The following is an 18,030-nucleotide window of genomic DNA, read 5'->3' as shown; positions in this document are numbered from 1 at the left end:
GAAAGAGGTCAAGGTGAGGGTGATAGGACAGACTGGGGTGGGGGCGGAGAGATCAGGAAGAAGATTTCAGGGTGAGGACCAGTTCAGTCAGTCGAAGGAGGGTGTCAGTGGAAGGGTACTGGTTGGTACGGTGGGAAAGGAAGAAGCGGAGGGCTTTGAGTCCTTCGTGATGGGGGATGGAGGTGTACAGGGACTGGATGTCCATGGTGAAGTTAAGAAGTTGGAGATCGGGGAAGCGAAAATCTTGGAGGAGGTGGAGGGCGTGGATGGTGTCCCGAACGTAGGTGGGGAGTTCTTGGACTAAGGGTGAACAGGACCATGTTGAGGTATGCAGAGATGAGTTCAGTGGGGCAGGAGCAGGCTGAGACAATGGGTCGGCCAGGGCAGTCAGGTTTGTGGATTTTGGGCAAGAGGTAGAAACGGGCAGTGCAGGGCTGTGGGACTATGAGGTTGGAGGCGGTGGATGGGAGATCCCCTGAGACGATGAGGTTATGGATGGTCTGGGAGATGATGATTTGGTGGTGGGCGGTGGGGTCATGGTCAAGGGCGCAGTCGGAGGAGGTGTCCGCGAGCTCCGGGCAATTAATTATCCTTAACATTTTAGTCACAATGAATGCAAGGTACACTGACCTGTAACTCTCGCATTTCTGCCATGTTCCCTTTTAAACAATTAACATTGTTTGAGGTATTCTTCCATTTCTAATGAATCATTAAATATGACAGAAAGAATGCGAGCAATTTCACTAGCCACTTCTTTGATATGCATGTACAGAATAAATCCACCCCAGATGCAAGTCTTCCTTTAACTGCATCATTCTAGCAGTGCTGTCTAATCTGAAAATTCTATTTTACTTCTTCTGGTCATCAGCCTACCTCTACCAACAGAAAATCAACTTCTATGTTGGAAAGTCTGCCTGTGTTCTCTTTTGAAGAAAGATATCCACTGTCTAGATTAGATTTTTTTTTAGATTACATTACAGTGTGGAAACAGGCCCTTCGGCCCAACAAGTCCACACCGACCCGCCGAAGTGCAACCCACCATACCCCTACATTTACCCCTTACCTAACACTACGGGCAATTTAGCACGGCCAATTCACCTGCCCTGCACATCTTTGGACTGTGGGAGGAAACCGGAGCACCCGGAGGAAACCCACGCAGACACGGGGAGAACGTGCAAACTCCACACAGTCAGTCGCCTGAGGCGGGAATTGAACCCGGGTCTCTGGCGCTGTGAGGCAGCAGTGCTAACCACTGTGCCACCGTGCCGCCCTAATCACCTGATTATCTCCCAGACCATCCATAACCTCATCGTCTCAGGGGATCTCCCGTCCACCGCCTCCAACCTCATAGTCCCACAGTCCTGCACTGCCCGTTTCTACCTCTTGCCCAAAATCTACAATCACCTGATATGATGTCATCTTTGAGATGGTAGAATAGCCCAATTATTATTTTTGTTTTGCAATTAATCATTTACAGCAAACATGTAAACATTTCACATTTCCTGTTATTGGTTATCCATTTCCTAATTTAGTTGACCATATCAGCTTCTTTATTTATTTTTTAAATGTTTAATCCAATCCATTCCTGCAACTTTCACCCTCATTCCTCGGACTACTTTCATTCCCAAGTCAGTTTCTTCTTGTAACTCAAGTTCCTTCGTGGTGTATACCTATTTTGAATTCAGTGCACAAAATTTCTAAAGCAAATATACTCTTAATGCATGCCCCTCCCCTCAAATTGCATTTTTCATATAGAAATAGTCTGGTAGACTCCAAAAGCAGTAGTTGTTCCAGAAAATAAATTAGTGTAGGTGTGGGCATAGCAATGGATGCAAATGTCTAGACATTGTTGAATTCTAAACTTACAAAATGTCCTGAACAATCAAGGGATGTAAACAACAAAACTCAAAGATTAAAAAAAACAGACCAGTTGAGGGAAGTTAACTACTTTCAGGTCACTCTTCGAAGAATGAAGAACAATTAAAAACTAGGAATCACTAAGCCTCTGCACTGTGTATTTGAAGAATTGTGATGCAAAACATTATATCAACTGTGATAATAAACATGACATGTACAAGTTGCTGTGCTATAACGCGCATATCATCAACAAATTGGCTGTAATGCAATTGACAAATAGGGGATGCTATTTCTAAAGTGCAAACTTTTAAAACATGTGTTGGCTATAACACAATTGTACCACCAACACTCAGTGCTATTTTTCTTGCACGATTTTTAGAGAGCATGGGTCGCACAAGAACGCAACCATTGTGTTACAGAAGAACTGCCTGTAAATATATTGGAAGTTTTACACGTGTTTAGCAATCAATCTCTGCAATCGACAGAAAACCTTACAAATTCTCCTAAAACAAATTCAACTCAATATTACTTTGCAGAAACTTTACACAAAAAGGAATTAAGTAACTTAACTATGCAAAACAAGACATTATAAAGAAGGCAGCTACTTATCTCCAAAATTTTGATTTCAAGATGTGGCCAAAGCATCAGATTTCCAATAAATATTCTAATGCTAATGAAAATCAAATAAGCTTTCATTGTTATTGTCAAGAGGATGAAGTCATATACAAGAGTAAATATATTTAGAAATAAAATGAGCAGTTTTATTAAAATGCCTTTAGCAAAGGGCAGGTGAAAACCATAAGGTGGAAGATAAAACTGTCAGAAATGAACTGATCGGTTCTGGGTTGTCTAAACAAAGGCAAATGGTGTTAAAATCCAGCCCCTATAGCATATATACCATGCAATCCTAAGAACTATTGTAGAATGCAAGCTGCTTTTAAATAGTTACTCACTCCTAGAACTTGTAGTATTAGGATTTAATGACAAAAAAAAAATCAATATACCAATCAACAACATTTAGCCTATTCAGCATATATATCACAAATTGATACAAAACATAGAAACTATCAAAATACTACAAAGTAATCCATTATCAAATCTGAAATATAATTGAACTAGCTATACTAATACATGTGCAATGTCTATTAAACATTGCTTTTTTAAAATAAAATTTTACATTGTAAACAAAATTAGGAAAGATCAAAATGATGATATTCCTACCTATCAAAAGAGTCTGTGGCCATTTTGTAGAGACAAGAGAAAACTTTACTACAATATTTCAGTGTTGGGCAAACAGATTCCAATGGTGCATCATCTTCAAGCATTCTTTGAAACGGTTGGATATTTGAAGGACAGCAAGTAACCGAATCTAATTGTCGTGCATTTGAGAAACAGCCAAGCAAACGCAAAGCATCTGCAAGTTTCTCATATTGAATTTCAGTTTTGAAAAAATGAGAATTAGCAGGTTCATAACGCATTGCTGCTGTTAATGTACAAATAACTGTATGCACTAGTTCAAAGGCTTGGTCTGAGTTCACATTTTCCCACACTCCCTTGGGTTCATAACTCAAGGATCGCTCCAAGGCAACCAACAACGATGTGACATAAACAAAACCCCCAACTTTTCGGAACACTGTTCGTGTGCGGTGACTTTCTCTCAGCACAGTGAGAAGAGCCTGTGGAGACATGCATTTCAACAAAATAAAAATGTAGTTCATAAACACATTCATTGCAGTCAACCTAGACATATTATTTAATGATTGATAAAACAGATTTAGTTTGACCTTATTTTTCTTCCAAAAATATAAGAACAGGTAGCCAACTAGTAAGAATCATGCAGCAGTAGATAATCACCTGAGGCAGTCTCAAGTCTGAATGATTCAGGCAGAAGCACGTATCAATAAAGGAACCATAATGGAAAACAGAATTTAAAACTTGAATATCATGTACTCACTGTCAGAATATCAGTTTTGAGTTTCAGTTCTGCAGATGAAGCAGTGTGCATTAGTCCTAACAATGTACCCATATCATCTTCTCCACTAGGGGACAAAATTAACTGTTGTATAATCATCAGTGCAGGTTCCCGACATTGTGGATACTTCACTATGTTGTGCACACATCGTGCTCCTCCAAACTCCCGGAAAACACCTAAAAACGTGAAACAACAATTGGTTTTGAATTATTTTATCACCTTTGACTGAAACATGCATTGTTTCAAAAACTTTTACTTCTGTTTAAAAACTCTGAAAATTATTCATCGGTCCAAGTGACTGATAAAATAAAGTGGGATAGCTGGTCATGAACTAGGTCATGCCTGTCCTTTAGGCATAGGTTTGACATAGGGAATTGGAGTTCTCAAGAAAAAGAACAAAGAAACAACAATCATGCATAATACAGAAGGTTAAGTCTATTCCTTGGTACAAACTATTGCTCTGGTTTGTAAAAAGACTGCCACATTAATGTTATGATCTAGCTAAGGACTAGTACTTTTGTTTACAGTAAATAAAGTTTAGGATCCCACGTACTTGCTGAACTAACATGACAAGATTCTACAGATTTGAAAAACAAAGGACCAGTAACTATTACAAACACATTATACTTCAAAACCAGAATTAATGCGAAGTAAATATGTGTAACAGTTAGACAGTAGTTGAACAACACTCAAGAGTACATCAAATGCCAAATGCAGTCAAGACAGATCCTACAAATTTCTCAGCAGCACTCCCCAAACATTAGTGTCACTGTAGATTAACAGAACTAATTTAAATCTTGACTCCTTTCTAACAGAGGCCATTTCTTCCATTTTGAAGACATATCTGCAAAACCCTCTCACCAACTGCTCCGTCATGCATGGTTAAATAACTACTCATATCTTGCTGGTTCAAACTAAATCAGACTGCTTTTCAGTGGACTTCTGATGCTACATTCCAGCACCTATCCATAGACACAATTCCAGTTATACAGAGAATGGTCAACTTCACTGAGTTGACTCTACCGTGGAGTTTCCTTGAGCTATATTATTTCTCAACTGCCCCGAAAAAAGTACTGTATGTGAATTCCCTTTACCGCTATTCTCAGCTGCACAAAATGTCCAACAGCCCCTAGGGAGTTCTTGTGTCCCAAGTGGCTGGTACCTGCTAACAGCAATACTTGTGCTGTCTGAAGCCACTTTGTTCCTTCAACACTCTCCCAGCTTCAAGGTGTAACTAACCTTCAAGAAAACAGAACAATTGAAACCAGAAAACCTGCTTAAGATCTATGCATGTCCATGACGACATAGCCTACTCTATGTTCCTTAATCTGATGCTGACAATTAAGTATATCTCAGTTACAATTTTGTATTGGACCTGAACGCTTTTAAACTAAAGCAAACAAAGCATCTTTTATTCTGATGCTATTAATCAAACATGGGCAACCTTTTTAAATTAGTTTGATCTCTAAGTGTAATGGACTTCAAAATACTCAATTGGATTTATCTGATTTTGCACTGTTAAATTTAATCTGCAAAACTAAACAACATACCAAAAATAGTAATGAAACACAAATTAGATATTCACAGTGCTCTTTTCGTTTAAAATATTTGGCAACCTGTTTGGAAGAGAAATGAGCCAGAAGCTGTGTACTGCATGACATAATGAGATACTTCTGAAATTACATTATGCACTGACATACAATTAAAGCGTATCAAATACTTTCGTGAAAATACTGAAGCTTTAAAAATTCACATACATCAACCTGAATAGTAAATTAGATATTTTTAAAATCAAATTACTTTGAAAATCAACATGCTTGTCCTTTTGTTTAAAACTTGGCTTGCAATGTATCTTGCTTGGTGATCCTGCAATAATTTAAACACTAAATGCTTTTGCTCCTTTTGTTGACTTGGTTAACAACAGCTGAAAAGGAAATGCTCTTTCCAAAACTCGACATTTAACGAAAATCTATGACTTTGTTCATATCAACTGAAGAACTAAACTGTGTAAAAAAAAAAGAATGAATACAGATATAATATACAAAATTCACAAGACCTATCACTAATTGTTGATCAACATGAAATCTGCCCTGGTAAAAAAATGCTAAATAAAAACAAAGGACAGCGAATGCTGGAAACGTGAAATAAAAATAAAGTGTTGGAGAAATTCGTCAGATCAGTAGGCAGGAAAAGTTTTATGAACTGAAGTTTAACAGTAGAAACTTAGATAAATTCATTTGTAGAATTCAAGTCTATTACATTTAGAAAGTAGGAATCATGGTGTTTGTCTCAACGGATGCTGCCAGATCTGCTGAGATTCTCCAGAACTTCCTGACAAATTAGGTTTCCTGCTATGTAGTTCACCATGAATCGTTAATAATATGCAGATTGAACTTTGCATTATTTTGCTCTGCTTTCTTATATTAAAATGCCAATTTTTTTTTGAGGACAAATTATTACATACTAGTCTCCTGCAGAGCATTATTCAAATCTTTAAAAAATTACTCAAGTACATTTGGGACTGCTCACTGTATTTTCCTCAGGTTTTAAAAGACAAACCTGAGTGGTACATAACAGTTTGGATTGAAATATGAATTTAATTTAAAGATGTGAATTGATTCAAAAATCACCAAGCGTTTCTGAAAGAGATGAATGACTATTTCCAAAATGTTTGACAACAAGTTTTGAGATTCAAACTTAAAACAAATTTCCAATGAAATAAAAGAGCATAGAATCTGCTGAAAACATATCATAAATTACAACTATAGTTTTAATATTCGTCAAATATAGCTTTCCTATTCGTCAAATTTGTCCCATAATCAATTACACAAACCATGGAGAAAGTCAAGCTCAAAAGGTAAAACTGCACAAATTAGCCATTTCAGTTATGCAAAAACATCAAAAACTCAAACCTGAGTAATTTAGATTATTGCATAACAAGGTTCACCTGCCCATTTAAATACAAATAGCTACACCCAGAACTTTTCTAAACACAGAGCATTCAGTCACCAGCTTTCCACAATAATAATCACAATGCTGTGTTTAAAATAATATATGGCTAGACTTGGTAAGGACAGATTTTGAGTACAGGAAATTGCTGGGCAATTTTTCATACCATTGGTTAGATGCCAATGTTGTAGTTGGACTGTAAAACCTTGGCTAGGTGCACAGCCTGTTCGGGATTTCAGATCTTCAGTACCACAGTTGGGATATAGTCAGTGCCAATAGCCTTATCTTTGGCAAATGTCTTGAGCCAGTTTTTGACATCATGTGGCATTAATCAAATTTACTAAAGATTAGCACTGTAATATGGGGGGAACCTCCGGTGAGGACCAACATGAATCATTCACAGGACACAAGTCACCCAAGAGTCTGGAACATTTACTGACCAAATCATATCAATGTTGTTGTAAGACAGCTCTCCAATTTTGGCACAATTCCTCAGAGATTAGCAAAAAGGGCTTTGTAGGACTGAATCGGCAGGATCTGCCTCTCATATCTGGCGGCTTGGTTGATACCAGGTTGTTATTCTAGTATACCTGTTTATATTTGTTCAACCTTTCTATAATTGTTTGAAAAACTGAGTTGTGATGAGTAACTGCACTTAACATTAAGGCAGCATTTGACTGAGTTTGACATCAAGACCTAACAAAATTGAATTCAATGGAAAAATCTTTCACTGGTTTGAGTCATAACTTGCACAAAGGAAAACAGTTGTGGTTGCTGCAGAACAATCATCGCTACGTCAGGCTATCTCTGCAGGAGAACCTCAGATAAATGCGTACGAGGCTCAACCATCTTCAGCTTCTGCAATGACCTTCCCTTCATCCTAATATCAGGAATGAGGATGTTCACTGTCGAGTGCACAATGTTCAGCACCATTTGAAATTCCTCAGATACCAAAGCAGTCCATTTCTGCATTCAACAAGACCTGACACGGAGGCCGATTAAGCAGCAAGTAACATTCACAACAAAGCTCCAGCAATGACCAATCCAATCAGAAAAATCCAAACATCAGCCTTTGACAATCATGGCATTTGTTTTTGCTGAATCTCTCACCAACTTTAGTTTCCAAACCTGCAATCTCTCCCATCTACAGGAGGAAAAAGGTAACAGACACATGGGAACAGAGCACCTGCAGGTTCACCTCCAAGCTACACTCCACCCTGACTTAATATATTGCTTTCTCTTTCATGCAAATCAAATTTTCTAAACACCTTTCCTCACATCACTGTGGTTGTATTTTGAGCATCTGGACTAATGTGGTTCAAAAAGAGAGATCCTTAAACAGCAATTAGACATTCAGCCTTTACCAGCAATCCCAACATTGTGAATGAGTAAATAAAACATCTTTCCCCTTGACAGTAGCCAACAGACAGGATGATTAAGAAAAAGCTATAATGACAAGTTTGAATGCAATCTTAACAGCGCAGCCCTCTATTATTAAAGGAATTACTTTTTTTTTTAAATGAAAAATCCTCTTATGAATTAATTTCTGTTGTATGTAGACTAAAACCATGTACTGTTCAGCAGAAAAATAGCTGGAATAGCTTGGCAGAATAAGCCTGACTGCCTATACTACATAATATGCAAACATCTATGCACTAGCACAGAATTAAATATGTCCTTCAAAAATAGAACCTGTGAACTACTACAAATGCTTACTAGGTGAACTTAGTAGAGAACTCTTAATTACCTGCATTTGTGTTTGATCCTTGCAGCAGTATCGTCAGCGTCTCCATCACTAATAAGGCAAGCTGTTTTCGGTCTTCAAATGAACAATTTGTTTTGTATTCTACTCAGCAGAAAAAGAAATTTAATAGTTAAAATAATTTAAAGTTAATTAGTTGCAATACAATATTTAAAATGAAGTTGTTGCTGCAACTTTCTTATACACTGTCAGGATGGGGAAGCTGTGCTAAACCTGCAATGCAACTTGGTTAGACCGCACTTAGGAGTATTGTATGCAGTTCTGGCCGTCATATCATAAAAAGGATATCACAGGTACTATATTTTGCAAGGATTATACTAGAAATTCATCAGTATACTTATCAGAATATGCTGAACAGGCTTGGTTTCCTTTCTGCTGATAAACAGTTAAGGGATGATTAGATTAGATTCCCTACAGTGTGGAAACAGGAAAGATCTCAAAATGATGCAAGGTTTTGACAAAATAGATACAAAGAGATTAGATATACTTTCCCCACAAGAGAAAACAGATGTTGACAATATAAGAAAGTCCATTCCAATAGACAATTCAGCATGAACCTCTTTGTCCAGAGTGGTGAGAAGGCAAAAGCCTTTATTACAGGCAGTAGTTGAAGTAAATCATCTAAGGGAGAAGGGAATACAGAGCTATGATGATACATTTAAATGAGCAAAATAGAGAGGATGCTTGAGGGAAGTTGAAACTCAGCACGGATGAGTGGACCCAATAGTCTGTATCTATGCCATACCATTTAACACAACTGTTCCATTAAAAAGGAAAAAAAACTTTGTTCACAAATTCTTTAATCAACAAGTTTAGAGAATACTTTTTTTTCCATCAAGTTATAATCTAGCGAATCTATAGACACTTTGCAAAAAAAAAGTAAGAATATAACACAGAAGAAATAGCAGGAACAGAACCTGCAGTCCATTGAGCCCGCTCTGCTATTCAAAAGAGTTATGACTCAAGACCAAAAGATGTAGGAGCAATAAAAGACCATTCAACCTATCCAAAATGCTCTGCCTTGAGGAGATCATGGTTGGTCTAATAATCCTCAATTCCACTTTCCTGCCTTTTCCCCATAGGCAAATTTTTGATTAGCAAGGGCTATCTCAGCCTTGAATATATTTAATGACCCAGCCACAAATGTCCTTTGTGGTGAAGGATTCCACAGATCCAGTACCCTTAGAGAAGAAATTCGCCCTCATCGGTCTTAAATGTGAAACCCCTTATTCTGAAATTAAGCACTCCGGTCTTAGATTCTCCTACAAAGGGAAACAGTCTTTCCCCACTAAACTGTCCATTCCTCTAAGAAACTTTATGTTTTAATAAGGTTACCTCTCATTCTTCTATATTCCAATGAGTACATGCCCAATTTACTCACCCTTTCCTCATAAGACAGCTCCTCCATGCCTGGTATCAGCCTAGTGAACCTTGTCTGGATTGCCTCCAATGCCAGCACTCTTTCCTTGGATAAGGGGTCCAAAACTATTCACTGTATTCCGGATGTGGTCTGCCTCACGCCTTGTATACTTTGAGCAAAAACCTTCCTATTTTTGTACACCATTCCCTCTGAAATAAAGGTTTATGTTTCTTTTGCCATTCCTATTACCCACTGGACTTAGATGTTAGCTTTTTATGATTCATGGACAAGGACTCTCAAATCCTCTACACTTAGCTTCCTGCAGTTTTGTTTAAAAAATATTGAGCTCCTCTACTTCTGCCAAAATTCATAATTTCACAATTCCCTCCATTATATTCCATCTGCCAAGACTGTTCCCTTATATTCCTATGCAGATTGTGTCAACCTCAACAGTCACGCTCCCACTTATTTTTGTGTTATGTACAGACTTAGTAAAAGTACATTCATTAATATATATTCTAAATAATTGTGACCTTAGCACTGATCCCTGTGACACACTTAACTGTCTACTAGTCAGCCAATTCTCTATCCATGCTAATTTAGTAACCCAAGATTTAGGATGGGAAAAAATTATGGCTGTAAGAGCTGCTCCTTTCTTGAAGTATTTTGCATGTTGGAGGTAATTTATTCAAATTCCAGGAGCAGTAATTACTGTCCTATAAGCTGTTGCATTGGTTTGGAACAGGGGGAAAAAAGATCAAAACAACAGCACTTTAAAAAGGACGACGACAGACAAAGGTACAGACCATGTGGTCAGAGAAAGAAACTCTCACTGCTGTTAGACACAAGAGTGAATCTACACAGTTACAGCCTTTGCTGTTTGAGTTCAAGTATCTTTGAACATCGGAGTGCATATAGGAAAAATTAATAAACAGTGAAATTCACAACTGACCTTGGAAGAATCTGTGTGGAAGAGCTGACAGTACAGGAGAAGCTAACTGCATAGTTTTTAAGTGTAACATTGCTGTAAATCTACAATAGTGAGTGGAGTGGCTTCGTTTTTGATTATAATGCTTTTTTGAGATTTGTTTCGATTAAATTTTAAAAATATAAAACATAAGTATTAAGTTAGCCTGGAGCAGTGTTTTTAGAGCAGTAAGACAGTGCTATTTTCTGGGTCTGTAGATTGTAAAAAAGCAAAGATGGCCTTTAGTAGAGTGATGTGCTCTGCCGGCCGATGTGGGAGATTAGAGAGAGGTTCAATGTTCCTGAGGATTATGTCTGCAGGAAGTATTTTGTTGCAAATCCTATCAGATTGCATGGATTGGTTGAAGCAGCAGTTACAGGCAACGAGGAATTTAAAGGAGCTTTGGGGGGGGGGGGGGGGTGATGGACGGCAGTTATAGGAAGGGAGAAAAATTACAGATTATCAGCAGATAGGTTACCTTCAGGAAAGGTAGGAGGGGGAGGCAGGTAACACAGGAATTTCATGGGGATATCAGCATCGCAAACAAATATGTTGTTTTGGAAAACGTACATGATGGACTCTCAGGGGAATGTAACAGGAACAGCCAAGTGTCAGATACCGAGACTGGTTCAAATGTAACAAGGGGAACATCAGGCTTCAAGCAATCAATTTTGATCGGGGACTCTCTAGTCAGAGGCACAGACAGACGCTTCTGCGATTGGCAGTGAGAAATCAGAATGGTGTGTAGCCTCCCAGGTGCCAGGATTAAGAATATCTTGGAGAGGGTGCAGAAATGTTCTCAAAGGAGAGAGGGACCAGCAGGTGGTTATCGTGCACATTGAATTAATGATGCAAGAAAGGAAAAGGACAAGATTCTGAAGGGTGAATATAGAACGTTAAGCAGGAACTTAAAAAGGATATCTTTGAGGTAGTAATATCTGGATTGCTTGGTGCTACGAGCTAGTAAGGGTAGGAATAGGAGGATAGAGCAGATTAATGTGTGGCTGAGGAGCTGGGGCAGGGGAGAAGGGTTCACATTTTTGGATCATTGGAATCTCTTCTGGGGTAGAAGAGACCTGGACAAGAAGGACGGATTGCACCTACACTGGAAGGTAATATACTGCAGGGAGATTTGTTAGAGCTGCATGGGATGATTGAAACAAGGAAGGTGGAGAGGTGGCACCCGGACAGATAGTAAGGAAAGAGATCAATCGGAGACTAGTAGTTGGGAAAAAGGAGCAAGTCAAACAATCAGGTCAAACAGTCAGGAACAAAGCAGAGAACAAGGTAGAACTAATAAATTAAACCACATTTATTTCAATGGAATAGGCCTAACAGGGAAGGCAAATGAACTCAGGGCATGGTTAGGATCATGGGACTGGAATATCATAGCAATTACAGGGACATGTCTCAGGGATAAACAGGACTGGCAGGTTAATGTTAATCCTAACGCAATAGGAAGGATAGAAGGGTGGTGCGAGAGGGGAGGGGGAGTGGTGTTTTTGATCAGGGATAGCATTACGGCTGTATTTAGGGAAGATATTCCTGAGAATACATCCAGGGAAGTTATTTGGGTGAAACTGAGAAATAAAAATGGGATGACCACCTCATTGGGATTGTATTCTAGACCCCTCCAGAAGTCAGTGGAAAATTGAGAAACACATTTGTGAGGAGATCTCAGTTATCTGTAAGAATAATAGGGTGGTTATGGTAGGGGATTTGAACTTGCCAAACATAGACAGGGACTACCATAGTGTTAAGGATTTAGATAGACAGCAATTTGTCAGGTGTAATAGAAAATTCTCCGATTCAGTTTGCAGATGTACCTACTAGAGAAGGTGCAAAACTTGACCTATTCTTGGGAAATAAGGCAGGGGAAGTGACTGAAGTGTCAGTGGTGGAGCACTTTGGGGCCAGTGACTATAATCAGTTTAAAATAGTGATGGCAAAGAATAGACTGGATCAAAAAGTTGAAGTTCTAAACTAAAGGAAGGCCAATTTGGACGGTACGAGGGAAGAACTTTCAAAAGTTGATTGGGGGCAGTTGTTCACAGGTAAAGGGATGGCTGGAAAATGGGAAGCTTTCAAAACTGAGATAATAAGAGTCCAGAGACAGTATATTTCTGTTAGGGTGAAAGGCAAGGCTGGTAGGTGTAGGGAATGATAAATGACAAGAGAAATTGAGGTTTTGGTTAAGAAAAAGAAGGAAGCATATGTCAGGTATAGACAGCAGAGATTGAGTGAATCCTTAGAAGAGTATAAAAGGCAATAGGAGTTTACTCAAGAGATAAATCAGAAAGGCAAAAAGGGGACATGAGATAGCTTTGACAAATAGGGTTAAGGAGAATCCAAAGGAATTTTATAAATACATTACGGTCAAAAGGATAACCAGGGAGAGAATAGGGCCCCTCAAAGATCAACAAGACAGCCTATATGTGGAACCACAGGAGATGGAGGAGATATTAACAAGTATTTTGCATCAGTGTTTACTGTGGAGAAGGACATGGAAGATATAGAATGTGGGGAAATAGATGGTAACATCTTGAAAAATGTCCATATTACAGAGATGGTGGTGCTGGATGTCTTGAAACACAAAGTTAGATAAATCCCCAAGACCTAATCAGGTGTACCCTAGAACTCTGTGCGAAGCTCAGGAAGTGATTGCTGGGTCCCTTGCTAAGATATTTGCATCATTAGTCACAGGTGAGGTGCTGGAAGACTGGAGGATTGCGAAGGTGGTGGCACTATTTAAGAAAGGTGGTATGGAAAAGCCAGGGAACTATAGACCAGTGAGCCTAACATCGGTGGTGGGCAAATTGTTGGAGGGAATCCGAAGGGACAGGATGTACATGTATTTGGAAAGGCAAGGGCTGATTAGGGATAGTCAACATGGCTTTGTACATGGGAAATCATGTCTCACAAACTTGATTGAGTTTTTCGAAGTAGTAACAAAGAGGATTGATGAGGGTAGACTGGTGAAGTGATCTACATGGACTTCAGTAAGCCATTTAACAAAATTCCTCACGGTAGACTGGTTAGCAAGGTTGGATCACATGGAATACAGGGGGAACTAGCCATTTGGATAAAGAACTGGCTCAAAGGTAGAAGAGAGAGGGTGGTGGTGGTAGTGGTGGGATTACCTTTCAGACGGGAGGCCTATGACCAGTGGCGTGCCACAAGAATCAATGCTGGGTCCACTGCTTTTTGTCATTTATATAAATGATTTGGATGTGAGCATAGGAGACATAGGTAGTAAGTTTGTACATAACACCAGAGTATAACAGGATCTTGATCAGATGGGCCGAGGAGTAGCTGATGGCGTTTAATTTAGATAAATGTGAAGTGCTGCATTTTGCAAAGGCAAATCAGAGCAGAACTTATACACTTCAGGGTAAGGTCCTGGGAACTATTGCTGAAAGAGACCTTAGAGCGAAGGTTCATAGTTGCTTGAAAGTGGAGTCGCAGGTAGATAAGAGAGTGAAGGTGGTATTTGGTATGCTTTCCATTAGTGGTCAGTGCAGCAAGTATAAGAATTGGGAGGTCATGTTGCAGCTGTACAGGACTTTCATTGGGCCACTCTTAGAATACTGTATGCAATTCTGGTCTCAATCTAATCAGAAGGATGTTGTGAAACTTGAAAGGGTTCAGAAAAGATTCACAAAGAGTTTTGATGGTTTGAGCTATAGGGAGAGGCTGAATAGATATAGAAGATATAGAAACAGGTCCTTTGGCCCAACAAGTCCACACCAACTCTCTGAAGAGTAACCCACCCAGATCCATTCCCTACTGCTCTACATTTACCCCAGACTAATACACCTAGCCTACACATCCCTAAACTATGGGCATTTTAGCATGGCCAATTCCCCTAACCTGCACATCTTTGGATTGTGGGAGGAAATCGGAGCACTTGGAGGAAACCCACAGAGACACAGGGAGAATGTGCAAACTCCACACAGACAGTCGCCAGAGGCTGGAATTGAACACAAGTCCCTGACGCTGAGGCAACAGTGCTGACCACTGAGCTACCATGCTGCCCTGGGGCTGATTTCCCTGGACCATCAGAGGCTGAGGAGTGACCTGATAGAGGTTTATAAAATCATGAGGGGCATGGATAGAGTAAAGAGTCAAGGTCTCTTTGCTGGGCTGGGAGAGTCCAGAAGTGGTAGGCATAGGTTTAGGATGAGGGGGGAAAAATTTAAAAGAAACTTTTTCACGCAAAGGATGGTGCCTGTATGCAATGAGCTACCAGAAAAGGTGGAGGAGGCTGTATAATTACAACATTTAGAAGGCATCTGGATGGGTATCGGATAGGAAGCATTTAGAGGCATATGGGGAAAAGAGCTGGAAAATTGAACGAGATTATTTTAGGATATCTGGTCAGCATGGATGAGTTGGACCAAGCTGTACATCTCTAAGAGTCGAGTGTGGTGCTGGAAAGCCACAGCAGGTTAGACAGCACCTAAGGAGCAGGGGAAATCGACATTGAGCATAAGCTCTTCATCAGGAAGGCTGATGTATGTATTTCCAACAATATGTATTTCCAAAGGCTATCATTGTTTCTAATGGTCACTAACAGTTCCTAATATCAGATGTTAAGCTAACTGACCTATAGTTAACTGTCTTTTCTCTCCTTACCTTTTCAAATAAAGGTGCTAGACAGGCACATTCCTGATACCTGGGGCTTTTTCAGAATCGAAGGATTCCTGGAAAATTACTATAATTCATGATCTTCGCAACGACCTTTCTTTAATATATAGGATGTATCCACATAGGTCGACAGAACTTACCAGCCTTTAGCCCCATTACTGCCCCTTATACTTGCTTTCTATTGATAGCTGTTATACTTATTTCCTCACCTCCTTTTGCCCCTTAGAATATTGACCTTTAGAATAGTGACCTTTATTTCACATTCTTGTTCATGCCTCATTATCATTCAATTCTCAGATACCAAAATTTTATGATAGGCATAAATATACTCAACAATGGAGGGCTCACACAGATAGATAATTCCAAAGACTCTCAATCTTTTGAATGAGAAAAATTCTCTCAGTTTTAAGTGAATCCATTATCCTGAGACTGAGGGCTGAATTCAATGTGCAAGCAGATTGTTCACCTCCACCACACCACTCAGGATTAAAAAGTCACTCAATAACAGGAAGGTAGACTCCTCAGCAATGATCTGCTATCCATGCCATTAACAAGGACAGAAGAGGACTTTGACTCCTCAAGAGGGAAGAAGTTCCACCCTGGGAAGCTGCCAGCCAACTTGATTGGCTCAGTAATGGATGGTGCTGGCAGGCATTGATCCTGGACCAAGTTAGATTGAGGTATGGAGACGTGGAGCAAGGATGTGCAAGTTGGGAGATTAGCCAAGGTAAATGTCAGGTTACAGGGATAGGGTGGGGGTCTGCGTCTGAGTGAGATGCTCTTCGCAGAGTTAGTGCAAACTCAATGGGTAGAATGGCCTCTTTCCGCAGTGTAGGGATGCTACGATTCTATGAAAACTACACAATATTTCACATGTAGTTTGACCAGAGCCTTTTACAGACTCAGCAGTACATCTCATCTCTTGTATTCTAGCCCTCTTGAAAGCAATGCTAACATTGTATTTGCCTTCCTAACTAACAACTGAGCCTGCATGTTACCATCAAGAGAATCCTGAACAAGGACTCCCAAGTCGCTTTGTGCTGACGATTTATGAAGCCTTTCCACATTTAGAAAATAGTCTCTTTTCTTCCAACCAAAGCACTTTACCTCTCACTTTCCCACATTGTGCTCCATGTGCCCACTCTCCTAGCCTGTATAAATCCTTCTGCAGTCTCACTTCATCACCACTACCTGTTCCTTCACCTATCTTTGTCATCTGCAAACTTCGCAACAATGCTCAGAATTCCTTCGCCAAAATCATTAATGTATAATGTGAATAGCTGTTGTCCCAACACTGTCCCCTGCAGAACACCATTAGTCACTGGCTGCCATCCTGAACACAGTTCCTTTACCTCCACTCTCCACCTTCTGCCAATCAGCCAATCCTCTATTCATGCCAGTACCTTGCCCCTAACACCGTGGGCTCAATTATTTAGCAGCCTCCTGTACAACATCTTGTCAAATTTTGGAAATCCAAACAGATCATGTCCACTAGCTCTCCTTTGCTGACTCATTCAATACCTCCTCAAATAATTCTAACAGATTTGTCAGACATGTCCCCCCGCCCCCCCGCCTTGATGAAACCATGCTGACTCAGCCCTATTTTTCCATGCACCTCCAAGTACTCCGCAATATCATCCTTAATAATGGAATCTAAAATCTTACCAACAACTGAGGTCAGGCAAACTGGCCTTTAATCTGTCGCCCTCCCTTCTTTAAAAAGTGTTACATTAGCCATTTTCCAACACTCTAGGGCTCTCGCTGACTCCATTGATTCCTGAAAGATCACCACCAATGCTTTCACAATTTCTTCCTTGCATGCAGACCATCCAGTTCTGGTGATTTAATCACCTTCAGTTCTTTCAGCTTCCCCAGCACCTTCTTAATGATGTCCACTACACTCACCTCTGTCCCCTACCCTGACTCTCTCGAAGTTCTGGTATACTGCTAGCTGTTAAAATTGATGCAATGTACCTACTCAGTTCCTTCGTTGTTTCTTTGCTCCCTATTTGTACTTCTCCAGCCTCATTTTCCAGTAGTCCAACGTCTATTATTTTGCCTCTCTCTTACCTTACTATCTTAAAAAAAACTCTTGCAATCTTCTTTGATATTACTAGCTAGTTTACCCTCATTTCATTACTTATTGCTCTTTTATTGGTCATCTACAGGTTTTTAAAGGCTCCCCAAAAATCTTCACTACAATGAATGCTTTTTCTTTTGCTATTATACTACATCTGAATTCTTTTGTCTGGCATGGTTGCCTCATTTTCCCCTTAGGAGAAAGTGAGGACTGCAGATGCTGGAGACCAGAGTCGAAAAATGTGATGCAGGAAAAACACAGCAGGTCAGACAGCATCCGACGAGCAGGAGAATCAACATTTCGGGTATAAGGTCTTCTTCAGGAATGAGGCTGGTGTGCCAGGCGGGCTGAGATAAAAGGTAGAGGGGAGTGAATTTGGGGGAGGAGCACTGGGAATACGATAGGTGGAGGGGGAGGGTGATAGGCTGGAGAGGGA

The 18,030-nt window shown here is 39.9% G+C and overlaps 1 protein-coding gene across 5 annotated transcripts in view; it reads right to left on the bottom strand.

Moving 5' to 3' along the window:
• The window catches only part of wdfy3 (WD repeat and FYVE domain containing 3), a 402,022-nt gene that overhangs the window by 240,124 nt on the left and 143,868 nt on the right, over positions 1-18,030 (bottom strand). For all 5 annotated transcript variants that reach the window (XM_043696098.1, XM_043696088.1, XM_043696116.1 and 2 more), the window contains 3 exons: positions 8,526-8,624; positions 3,812-4,005; positions 3,079-3,533 (listed from right to left, as the gene is read on the bottom strand). In XM_043696098.1, coding sequence (XP_043552033.1) covers positions 3,079-3,533; positions 3,812-4,005; positions 8,526-8,624 — 748 coding nt within the window. The remainder of the gene's footprint in view (positions 1-3,078; positions 3,534-3,811; positions 4,006-8,525; positions 8,625-18,030) is intronic.

This window comes from Chiloscyllium plagiosum, chromosome 1 (assembly GCF_004010195.1).
Source record: "Chiloscyllium plagiosum isolate BGI_BamShark_2017 chromosome 1, ASM401019v2, whole genome shotgun sequence".
Taxonomy (NCBI): Eukaryota; Metazoa; Chordata; class Chondrichthyes; order Orectolobiformes; family Hemiscylliidae; genus Chiloscyllium; species Chiloscyllium plagiosum.
The sequence above is the reverse complement of the archived record's forward strand: the minus strand, read 5'-3'. Positions and strand labels throughout refer to the sequence as shown.